The 12,962-nt window shown below is 41.6% G+C and overlaps 1 protein-coding gene across 1 annotated transcript in view; it reads right to left on the bottom strand.

Annotated features, from left to right (window-relative positions):
* The window catches only part of LOC109042442 (nephrin), a 107,054-nt gene that overhangs the window by 16,572 nt on the left and 77,520 nt on the right, over positions 1-12,962 (bottom strand). Inside the window, exons 4-5 of the mRNA XM_072299642.1 lie at positions 1,827-2,006; positions 560-713 (exon numbers count right to left, since the gene is read on the bottom strand). Of these exons, the coding sequence (XP_072155743.1) occupies positions 560-713; positions 1,827-2,006 (334 nt within the window). The remainder of the gene's footprint in view (positions 1-559; positions 714-1,826; positions 2,007-12,962) is intronic.

Raw genomic sequence — 12,962 nt, 5'->3', positions numbered from 1 at the left:
CGAGCGATAGTTAGGCTATGAGTTTCTCGTCAAAAAATACCACTGTCTACCAAATTTCATAAAACTCGATCGTTTTTGTTCTTTCTTTCTTTTTTCTTTTCTTTTCTTTTCTAAATTTTTCTAAATCGATCGAGTAGGAGCCGCATATCGTATCATCAATACAGCTCTACACCTCTCCTCTACACAGTCGTAAACAATACGAGTCAAGTTACACACATTAAAACGCCTTCATTTTCGTCTGATACTGTGCAATACTTCCGAGCTGGAATAGTTGCTCAGAGCGCCTTCGAGAGTATCGCCTCGACTTGATGGCAGAAAATCGCGACTGCTGCTGATACTACACTCCGGCGCTTGCGCAGTTACACATTTTCTCATCATGGACGGAGAGGTAAAAAACATTAATACCTCAATTTGCGACGTTGCAAGTTTATAAAACCTCACGTGTTAGGGGTGTGTGGTACAGCTTTTGATACGGAACTTGATACCTAACCTTCGAATGGACGCTAAAAAGCAGCACTGTTCTGGGGGAAAAAAGCGAGAAAAAGAATATGATAATCACCTGTACATGTTGTAAATTTGGCCACCATTTTTATACCAAATTAGTTGAGCGGGAGGGTTCCCTCCATGGGATTTACAGATTAAGTCTATAGATTGTCCTCGTTGGATAGTATCGCCGGTTTTGAATCCTTCAATGTATGGCAAGCCGGGCGGATCTGGAAAATGAGGAAAAAACCGCACTTTTAGTCCGGAGAGGCGAGCATAGTTGAGTCATAACAGGAATTTCAGAGACACCGAGAGTAGGGTGTCCCACTTTGAGGGTCACCTCTGAATTTTGATGATGGTACCCCCTAAATCGTTGACCCCACTTAAAAAAATAGGTATTCAGTCAAGAAAAAAATCACAAACATTTTTAAAGGGTTGCGCAAGGCCGAAAACCACCCCTCGGCCTTGGGAAAAATTCTTCATTTTGCCTATTTTGACGATTTTTTTCCAATGATAAAACTGAGCTGGAGCTTCACAAATTTGATGATAAGAACATAGATTATTCGATTATTTTACATCGATTTATTTAGATAGATAGATAATAGGTAGATAGATCGATACGTAGATAGGTAAATAGATAGGTGGATAGATAAAGAGATAGATACTAGATAGATAGATAGATAGATAGATAGATAGATAGATAGATAGATAGATAGATAGATAGATAGATAGATACAGTAGCCGCTCGATAGTTCGAAGTTGGAGGGACCAGGGATTTTCTTCGAAATAACGAGTTTTCGAATTGGCGAGATTTGTAGATAAATAGATAGAAAGATATACAGATAGATAACAGTTTTCGTTTAATGTAACAAGAAAAATTTTACAAGGTTCGATAACATTTAAAACTAGAGAACGTAAATCCACGGTACAAAGGCCGTCAGAGGGATTCCTACGTTGAGGATTCATTTGACTAACATTTTGGAATTTGGAACTATAAATTCTAGCCCGGTTTAAAAACAAAGTATGCGCCATTAGTTTCCCTATGCACATACGTGTTTTTTTCAGAAGAGCCAGAATTTATAGTTCCAAATTGCAAAATGCAGTCCCATTAGCATTCTCTATCGCGTATTTCCTGTTATAATTCTCCGCTAACACCTAAATTGATGGATTTATTTAAGTAGTCAAGTAAAACGCGACCACATCGATAATCGAGATCTGTTTTTCTCTATCCACACCGTCAATTACTTGAACAGCGGTTCAGAATAAAAAAAAACCCCGAGTTGACTAGCGGGGGTGGTGAGATTAAGCGTGAGCCTTATCTTGTGGCAAAGGGATGCACTTACAAAGAACGCTGAGTTGAACGGTGGCTCTGAATGGAATGTCCTGCATGAGAGCTTCGTGCCTTGCTTCACAGGCATAATCAACTCTGTCATCTTCTGCCGTTGGCACGATCCTGATTCGGCTCCACGTCGTCATCCTTTTGCCACGAGCATCCGCCTCGACCCTCTCTTCTTTCCGATCTCCTGATCAAAGCAAAACAAAAATGCGTTTTAACATAGAGACTTAGTGTAACTGAGGAAGATAGGAACATTAAAAGGCAAACCATGTAAAGTTATGAGATCTATAGTGCCGTTCTACACTGAAAAAAAAATCTCGGTGGATTTACTAAGAAAAGGGTAAAATTATCAAGAATTCAGGGTTCTATTTGATCCCAGCTTTTTCTTGGTAAAATTATATAATGAGGAAGATGGGAACATTAAAGGCAAACCATACAACGTTATGAGATATATGCTCCTGTGCTAGGGAGGAACGCCTTATGAATCTTCCGACGTTGCCACATTTCCTCCGAGACAGTGTTTATTTTTGAGGGAAAATATGAAAACTGTATCTTGAAATTTTAAAATGACTTAGATCTGATCGCGAATAAAATTATTTGAAAAACTCAAGAAAAAATATTAATAATAATAGATTTCCCTAGAAATACATATTTTATCCAAGGAAATTTGGCAATGTCAAAAGGCGAAGTTCCGAGCATCAACGACGAACAATGGTCACATTTATTGTTTCAAGTACGGTGTCGACGCAGCTCGGGCGCGGCGAAGAAGCACTATTGAGATTTAAGATGCGACTATTCGGCCTCACACGAGACGCATGGCAGGGCAGTATCATGGTGAATGAAGGCGCCGCAAACGCGAATGTTAGACACAGTCAGAGACTAAATACGTGTAACGATAAAATGCAGCAAAAAATACACTGAAAATGGATTAGGCGAGGCTTAGTATCGACGAAAAAAGACCTCCTAGACGCTTCTGACAAGTTATACACCTAAGTGCCCACTATCAACTAAAACAAAAGCTTTAAAAAAAAAAAAAAAACCCTCAAATACAAACATAAGCACTAGGGCGTTCCGTTTTTAGACAACCATCTCAAAACCTTGCTCCCCGGGCTTTTTCCCATTCCTTTTGGTCCCCAAAAGACAAATATGAAGTTTCAGCACCATAGCTGAAGTCTACACTTTCCCCCAAAGCGATGAAAATTTTGGGAGCAATTACATTGGTTTAAATGGGGAGAAAATAGGCCGATTCGCGGAATTACGTTTTTCGGTCGTAAAATGCGCCGAAATGATTTCAAACCTGACCATCTCTTGAAAAGTCGTCCAGGGGCCTATTTTGAATGAGGAAATTCCACTTTTGACCCAGAGATGGGGGGAGGGGGGGTCACGGCGCAGTTAGTTTAGAGGCGCTGCGCGCAGCAAAATGATAGCATTTGACAGTTTTTGATCAACCTCAAAACAGGCTCTCCGAAGCTGAGGAGGCTAGTATATCTCATAAATTGTAATAAAATAATGTACCAGAGTTGTTTTCATCCCTTCAGAACTATTTTCGACCATTTACACTGTTGCCAAAATCACTCAAGTGCAGAACATGATATACACTAATTTCCTTCCAGTTTCGAGTAAATTTTGGCAACTGTGTAAATGGTCGAAAATAGTTCTGGAAGGATGAAAACAACTCTTGTACATTATTTTATTACAATTTATGAGATATATTAGCCTCCTCAGCCTCGGAGGGCCTGTTTTGAGGTTGATCAAAAACTGTCAAATGCTATCATTTTGCTGCGCGCAGCGCCTCTAAACTAACTGCGCCGTGACCCCCCCTCCCCCCATCTCTGGGTCAAAAGTGGAATTTCCTCATTCAAAATAGGCCCCTGGACGACTTTTCAAGAGATGGTCAGGTTTGAAATCATTTCGGCGCATTTTACGACCGAAAAACGTAATTCCGCGAATCGGCCTATTTTCTCCCCATTTAAACCAATGTAATTGCTCCCAAAATTTTCATCGCTTTGGGGGAAAGTGTAGACTTCAGCTATGGTGCTGAAACTTCATATTTGTCTTTTGGGGACCAAAAGGAATGGGAAAAAGCCCGGGGAGCAAGGTTTTGAGATGGTTGTCTAAAAACGGAACACCCTAATAAGCACGCATTTTTCAGGCTCTTTCGCACGAAAACATCAATTTCAGGAATCGAGAAATTCGATGCCAATGCCCAACACCAGTCACCTTTCGTTGTCTCTTCACGCTCACGCGACAGCCATCAAATAATTCTGCGGCGGTGTACCTGTAATCCATGAGCAGCCGGTGAACTTTGATGCCCAGCGGCCGGCGCACAATGGCTCCGATACCAATCCGCGATCGGTTTTTAGCCGCAGCGCGGAAATTGGAGCATTAATTTGTCATTAGCCAGGCCGCCGCGCCTTTCTGCGACAAGCCGAACGAACGAAATGACGCGCGAAACACAAAATTAGAGCTTGTTTTAATTAATGATTCGTTACAGAGGAAGGAATCAGCGTAACGCCCCCCACCCCGTTGAACAAATGATACCGATAACAGAAAGAGTGACGCGACAGCGTCACACGAGGCGTGCGGGGGCGGGGGTGGGGGGTCGGCAGCAAAAACTGACGTAAGTCACGACACGTAGGAATCGAATATTTTATTAATGACCGGTGACTCTGTTGTGCGCTGGAGCTTTTGAAGTGAGCCCGGACTGAAAATATCAATTAGTTTGGGCGCTATACCTGCAGCCGGATCAATTAATTATTGTTCCGTTGGCTGATACAAGGGACAAGGGTCTGCGCGAGGAGTGCCCAGACAGGGGGTCCGGGGCGGGGGGTAAATATGTAAAATGAACTTTGTACAAATCACGAGCGGCCATGGTAATTCAACAGTTCCAACCCCCGTTGCCGAATTTTTCCTCCCTTTCGCCCGATCCCGTATCGATGGTGAAAGTCTCAAACCGCGTATCTCGCTTTGCGACGTTGCGGACTTCCTATCATAATTTGTTTTTTAAATGAAGAGTTACTCGACGACAATTCTTGAGACCTTCCGTGATTTTTCTGCCCTACGTGAAACAAAATATGGGCGATTTTCAAGGAATGATGTTGATCTGTTCTCCTTTTAAAAAAAAATAAAATTAGGTGTGAACATTTTTAAACACCGCAAACGAGATACGTGGTTTGGTAGTTTCGCCATCGATGTAGTTTGTGGCACACTGGAAAAAAAACACATTGGATCTAGAGTCCAGACTCTTGAAAACATTGACGAGAAAAAATACTCTTGATTCAATCGGATTTTTGCTTGAATCAAAACGAAATCCGCTTAAATTAAGAGGCTTGCTTCTTGATTTAAGCTAGATTCTGATTGAATCAATAGTACTTTTTCTTGTCGATGTTGCTGAGAGTCTGGACTCTAGATCCAATGTGTTTTTTTCCGGTGCTGTTATCATTGTCTTGGGCTGCTCTTAAAAATTTGTATCAATTTCAATAATCGGCCCGCAGGCATGCAAAGCAGCGATGTGACATACCCGACTAATCACACCACGCCACTGAACCTATGTCATCTATGTCCGCCCGACAAACACAATATTTCCAAAATCGGCTTGCAGATTTGACTAGAATGAAAAACCTGCCGAAGGACCCTGCAACTGAAAAGCGTTAGAAACATTGGGGTACGCGACTGCACGTAAAAGTTGATCGTAAACTGGGTCAGCACTCCTTCCGTCGGATTCGCCGGAGAAAACGACCGGACCGGACCGCACACCACCGCTTTGAGGGTCATACAATTAAACACGCGGACGCCGGAGAGGAGGGTGGGGGCCCGGGGGGGGGGGGCAGGGGTCGCAGTGCTGATGGAAGTTTAATCGATGGGGGCGCGGGGGCCGAAGATCTCCCCGGGGGGTCCGGGGGCGTCGGAGTCGAGAGGGAAAAAAATGGAATATTTTATCAATTAAAACAATGTTACGGGCCGGATGAATGATGGCCCGGGCCCGGGAGAAAGAACGAAACGGCCCCGCAGCACTCGGGCTCGTTTCCGCAAACTGATTGAATCGAATTACCGGTGCCCGAGCGGCAAAAACCATTGGAAATGTCTGCTAATCTCCAGTTGAGGATCTGACCCCCCCCCCCCCCCCCTTCCCCCGCCGAACCGGGAGCTGCACCGATATAAATCACGTTACCAGTGACCAAGTGATTGTTTGCGTTCCGTGAAATACCGGTGCGCGGTGCGGTGTGTTCGGCTCGGATCGCTGGCGCGAAATACTCGCGTGCACCGTTTCTTACGCTCGTTTCGCGTTTCTTTGGATACGACTGGCTCTTGTTTCATCGAGAACAGCCGTCGTCAGGGATGGTTTTTGTACTTAACGCGCGAGTTTCGGAATCGTGTTGTGGTGGTTAAATCCTGAAGATTAGCAACGAATGGCGCAACGTGTTCGTACGTCGAGTCGCCGCGTTTAATTTTTTGACCCACGGGGTTGTTAGAGAGGAGATGTACTAATTATTCTGCCGTGCTAAGAAAGAACGCCGTATAAGCCTTCAGATGTTGCAAAATTTCTTATGACAAATCACGAATTTTCCGGAATATTTGTAAAGAATTTCTTCTAATTTTTTTTTAGAAAATTACATTCGTGATTTGATCTAAAACATCTGACAATTTTACGAACAAAAATGCATACCTTCACTGGAAAAGAAAAAAAAAAAAAAAAAAAAAAAAAAAAAACACATTAGATCTAGAGTCCAGACTCTTGAAAACATTGTCAAGAAAAAGGACTCTTGATTCAATCAGATTTAAGCTTAAATCAAGAACCAAGCCTCTTAATTTGAGCGGATTTTCCTTTTGATTTAAGCTTAAATCTGATTGAATCAAGAGTCCTTTTTCTTGTTCATGTTTTCAAGAGTCTGGACTCTAGATGCAATTTGTTGGCGCGTATACGTAGTATACCGCCTTTGCGATCGTTTCGAACCCTGCTCGATACAATAACCGAGTCCCTTAGTTCCTTACCGAAAAGTGACTACCGCGAACTTCTGAGATTTTCCAAAGCGTGTAAAAAGTTTATTTATCCGTCAATAATTATGATTTAAAGTTGTTTCTCATTCTGGGGCTCGCTAGTTTATGTGCAGTGAATACCAAGAGTCTACGTTACTTGGTTTTTTTAAAAAAAGCCTAAGAGTAGGGCGCGCTGATTTAAAATATGCATATATAAGCGGAAGCAAGCGAACTGATTCGAGGATGGCTGACCAGTTCGGCACTCCTTGAATGAGAATTTCACTCACTCAGTTTTGTTCACAACGTTGCTTTGTCATATCTCCACACCACTGTTATCCTTTTCAAAAGTTGGTACTCCTTGCTCTGATAGCCGGGGCCAGCAGGATAGTGGTAAGTGCAATCTGTGATGAGCCTCGAGACTCATTAGACCATTTGCTAAACGTGGCTCATACAGGAGTCCACTCAGCCCTCTCGTCCCCACGCTCCTGATCACTGCGTCGGCGTCACGAAGAACAATGGGCCTTGGGCCGCCTTGGGTCCCAACGCGGCCGATACCCGTACCCCAATTACTCACGCTTCATTAACCATTTCACCGTCACGCTAGGATTCATCCAATTTTCAAAAAAAATTGTTTCGCATGTATTTATCAATTTTTTCCTTACTCTCCGTTAAAACACAAATAAAAAGAGACCTCATTCATAAAAATCGGCCGAATAGAAGAGAAGTTACAGTAATCGAAATCCGAAGAAATCAACAAAACCTCGACTCCTCGATACGAAAAATAAAATGAAGGGGAAAAAAAGACAGTATAAATTACAATTAAATATAATTGACCTCAAAATTTGACAAGCAATTCATTTACATACCTAACGCTGAAAAAACTGGGAGAAATTACAAAAAATTCGCCTCTTGCAAGGGGCTTCTTTGTAAGAATTTTGACCTGAAGACAACGGTCGAATAACAGCAGTACTCCATACAATACACGGTGTGCCTGAACGAGTTAAACATTTTTTATACGTCCAAATCGAAAAATCTTTATATTTTTAACTACAATGTTTCTTGAATCGTTTAAGCCAAAAAAAAAAAAAAAAAAAAAAAAATTCCGTCGAGATTCTGGAACGCAAAGGCGCTTTAAAAGTATTCTGGGGCTATAATAGCTAAATCACCGGTAGTAAATTCGTTATATTATTAAAAAGAAATTGACTCCATAGTTTAATTCCTTAGTTTCTTGAATACGATTATTTTAAGCACTTAAACATTTATACCACCAATTTTAGCCATGGGGTGATTTCCTGAGAGCCGATAATATCACGAATTTCTCATAGAACCCTTCAACAGTGGCTTGCTTTTTTGGCAGCCGATTCGGCCATCGAACCGGAGTTTAAATGGAAGCTAATAATAACCCAAAGCTCTGAGAAAAATTTTGAGATGAGTATAAGAACGGTTTGTTGTAAGTAACGAGGAGAGGCGGGCAAAGCGGCTAAAATCCGATCTAATTTTTACAGTTTTTCTGTTGAATTAATGTTGCCGCGGGCTTCTGACTATCCACACCTAGTTTCTATTCAGCATATCGATACATAAGTATTTACATACGTAGAATCTAATTTTCACGTCGGGGAGTTGACATATTTTGATTTTTTCGATTTTATACGGAAAATTGATGGTTTTTCGGGATTGAAATTATTATTGTTTCATGAAAAATAAATGCACCCAAAATGACTATAGCATATTGATTCTTACACATTTGCACTCACAAAATTGGTTGGTAAATTCAACGAGTGGGTGCATCGACCTGGTATATCAAGTTTCTGCAATTTTTTACGCAAATCAGTAGATTTTCGGGATGTAGATTGCTTACTTTCAATTCATGAATGAATAAAGCAACGACATGGTTGAACTTCTTTGCATGGAAATACGTTTAAAATAACAAAATCAAGACTATATAATGCAATTGCATTTATATCGAGTTAATTTCTTTTCAATAATATAACGGGATTTTTACTACCGGTGATTTGGGTATTTTAGCCCCAAAATACCTTTAAATCGACTTTATCTTCTAGGAGTTCGACAGAATTTTTCCTTTCTTCGCTTAAATTATTCCGTAGCACTTTTCTTCAAGAATCTGATAAGATTTTGCTTGAGGCAGATCAAAAAACTTAAATTCGATTAGCTTCCTACTTTCACGATACACGGTCTCGTCAAGGTGCGTCTTTGACCTCGCAGTGTTGGATCGTGAATTCTCTTGTTGTGCTGTTTGCCTATTTTGAAATCTCTGTAAATGAAAACTAAAGGGGTTGATATTTGCGAGTTAATGACGCGCCTTATCAACACATTGTGTTGGAGTTCACTGCTTGTTTTTTTTTTTCCAGTGTTCCCTCAAAAATTAATATTTTCAAGAAAATTTGGCCAAATTCGAATGCTCATCACGACTTTTTCCCTTAGCAGAGCTGACTAGTTGCACTATCGAGATCCCCCGTAGGACATCCCGACTGGATCTAGGACTAGAAACGCGGTCCGCGGTCAAATCGCGCGGGTTATTTCGCAACCTAATTATCCCGGATTTCAATTAGGACGGGATACTCGCATGTGGAGCGACAGCCAGGACTACGACGCGACGCACAGTGGATCGAGTCAATAGGAGAGGTCGGACAAAATTTGGAAACTTTAAGAGCTTTTAAATCCGTTTATACCAAACGTTGAGGTTCTGAAAGTGGTTCCATCGGTTTCCTTGTGAAATTTTCTACAGAAGCACCCCTCGAACCTTCAAATGTGACGAAATAAACATCAAATTTCGCAGTTTTTTTCTTTTTTTTTTCAAATATTTCATCAAGGTTGCCACAGAATTTAGAAAATGCAATTCCCTGACATTTCCCAGACACATTTCGGTGAAAATCCCTGATAATTGAAGATGTGACAGATGGGTTGAGAGGGCATAATTGAAAATAGTTTCCAGGCAAAATTTGTTGTTCGAAACCTCGGACCCATTTTAAACAGCAAATGAGGGTGATTTAACAAATTTTCTCTGACATTTTCGTCATTCCCCTCACATCTCCGGTTTTCCTTCACTGAAAAAAAAGTAGCTTGGATCAAGCATGATAATTCTTGAATTTGCCGCCAAGAATTTTCTTTACCTTGCTTTAAGCTGACTTTTTCTTGATTCAAGAAAAGTAATGCTTGGGTGAAGCAAAAAAGTAGCTTATATTAACCAGCAAAATTCTTGATTTAAGAAGAAATACTTCTTGGCGGCAAATTGAAGATTCTTTTTTTTCCAGTGTTTCCTGATTTTCCTTGACTTTTTTAAATTCCCCGACATTTTCCGGTTCTCCCTGACTGTGGCAACCCTGTTTCATGTCCGACCTCTCGATCGACTCGATCCACCGTGCGACGGGCGACGGCTCCCGGTCAAAAGTGAAAACGACCCACACGCGAAAACCCCGCTCGGTGGCAATCGTGGAAATCCATTACGCGGATCAGCGACTCCCGACCGGAGCGCGCCGCGCTGCGCGAAAAAAGCGTCCGCTGGGGATGAAAAACTGTTATGTTTACATTATTTATTTATCGTTTCTTCCCGGGCCGGGTCCACTCGATGGGAGCGTCGAGATACGGGAGTCGAGCGGGGAAAAATAAATGCGATACGCGGGCCGATTAAGCGGCGGAATTAGTAATTCTGTCCCGGGCCTCGCCGCACCAATCATCCGCTTGTGCCCCCGCGAAATCCGATTCCCTCGTTTTCCCGCCCGAGTGCCCTCCACTGACGCGGACGTTCTCCCAGAAATCAAGATATCACCCCGGGTTTCACCATTAGTGGATTTTTCCACCCTTATTTTGTTGGCCGGCTCATTCTTCCTTATCACTGTTGCTTTTCGTCTAACGGTGATGTTTTTTACTCGATTTGTCAACCCAGTCCCATCTCGTCTCCTTCGAGTTTAAGCAGCAAAATTACGGAAAACTCTGAAGTCAGCAGGGTTGTAATTTTTCATGAAAAATAAAATCTTGAAATTTCAGGTGAAATTTCAGAGAAATATGGAGAATTTTGAGAAATATTTTTCAACATTAAGTGCAAAATTAAGAGAGAGGCGATTGATTTTTGCCTTTTGGTGTTTCTTAGTACGTGTTGCATACCCAGCCCCTGTAAATATGCTTCAAATTTTTCATATGTTTCACAACTCTGTGAAATTTCATGAAATAATTCACGGAAGTTTTCAATATTTCATATTTTTCATTTCACCAGTGCAACCCTGGCAGTCAGGGTTACGCAAGAGAAATGAAAAATATGATAGATTGGACATTTTCGAGAAATATTTAATGAAAATTCACCAAATTGGGAAAAACATGAAGCGTATTCTCAGGGGCTGGGTAAACTTGGGGTAACTACTTAAAATAGGCAGTGAAAAACTTGCAACGTCGCAAATTGAGGTATGAATGAGTTTTACCTCACCGTCAGTGATGAGAAAATGTGCAACTGTGCAGCCGCTTGAGTGTAATATCAGCGGCGATCGTGATCCTCTGCCATCAAGTCGAAGTAAAGGTACGGCAATTAAGACGCGGAATGCCGCCGCGGAATCGTACGCGGCGGACGACCCGAGCGAGCGAGGCGTCGAGTAAGTTTCCGCTCCGCCGTGCCCGGCAACTAAGCAGCGGAATCGCCTCCAAAATTCCGTCGTGTCCGTCGGCAGTCTCGTCATAAATCAGTATCCGATGATAACTCGCGAGTGTGTGTTTTGCCTTGCTACAAAGTACAATGAACACTCACCACGTTTCAAAATCTCCAATATTTTTTACGAGAATACCAACCAATATATCCGTTTGTAAAATTTCTAAAAGTATTATTGAATGAGCAAAAAAATGTTTACAAAAAGTCCAAGATAAGCCTCCTATCAACAGTTTCAAATTAACGAATGAAACGTGAGCAGAGAGTTGCAACATTGCAAGCAAAGACACGCATTTTTTTTACTTTCAGGCATGATGTTCAAAACAAATTGGTCGATTAGGTTTCTCTATAGATATAGCAACGTCTAAATAAATTGTTCAGGTGCCGAAAAGCTCTAAAATAGTTAGTTCGTTTTGTTTTTACAGATTTATCTCCTGGAAAAAAGGTGTCATGTTTCTTTTACCTACTTGTGTCGTATTATTTGCACCTGGCACGAGGTAGGAATGCCATTCGTTGATATCGTGCTACAAACATATTTTTATTTCATGAATCCAATAATTCACGATGGCCCGCAATTTTCCATTGGTGTTGCCACCGCGATCCACGTTTCGGCAAGTAGACATGAAAAATCATCGAAAACCTCGACGGACGAGGCGGAATCTCCGAGGGATTCCGCTCCGATCTGTTCTCGACAGATCGCCGCGCCGTGACGCCGCGGACTCCGCGGCGTCGCTCCGCTCCTTAGTTGCCGCTCCCATTGAAACGCGTGTAACAGATTTCCCTTGCGTCCGCCGCGTACGATTCCGCGGCGGCATTCCGCGCCTTAATTGCCGTACCTTAATGCTCTTGAAGGCGCTCTGAGCAACTATTTCACCTCGGAAGTATTGCACAGTATCAGACGAAAATGCAGGCGCTTTAATGTTTGTAACTTGACTCGTGTCGTTTACCGCTGTGTGGAACGATATGAGGCTTCTGTTGGGTCGATTTTTTTGAAACTTAGTAACGGGAGGCATTTTTTGACGGGGAACTTGAATTTCAACTCAAATTTTAAGAATTCGAAAAAGCAAGATGGTGGATGTGACTTAAAATGCTATCTCGGCTCCTAGTCGATCTATTTTTGTAAAACTTGATGCCAGGGGGTATTTTTTGACGGAAAACCCTAATTCCAACTTAAATTTTCAAAATTTGAAAATTCAAGATGACAGAGGTGCCTCAAAATGAAATCTTCGCACCTTCGAAGGTATACGACTTTGCAATCGAGATATCTATTCTCCAGCAGTTCAGTTTTAAAATCGGTGTGTTTTTATCTAAATTAGACGCGTTCGTCAACTTTTTTGTGGTAAAATTGATTGTTTATTCGACTTATACGTGACAATGATTATTGTTTATTGTTCTGAATAAAAAAACACAAAAAGTAAAAACCAGAAAAACTAAAAATTAGCTTCGGTTTCTTCTATGATAAGATGATAAAATGGAGGTTACTTTCTGATCCACTTTCCATTTTAATCGAATTTC

The sequence above is a fragment of the Bemisia tabaci genome, chromosome 4 (genome assembly GCF_918797505.1).
Source record: "Bemisia tabaci chromosome 4, PGI_BMITA_v3".
Taxonomy (NCBI): Eukaryota; Metazoa; Arthropoda; class Insecta; order Hemiptera; family Aleyrodidae; genus Bemisia; species Bemisia tabaci.
Note: the sequence above shows the minus strand (reverse complement) of the source record. Positions and strands in the feature narration are given on the sequence as shown.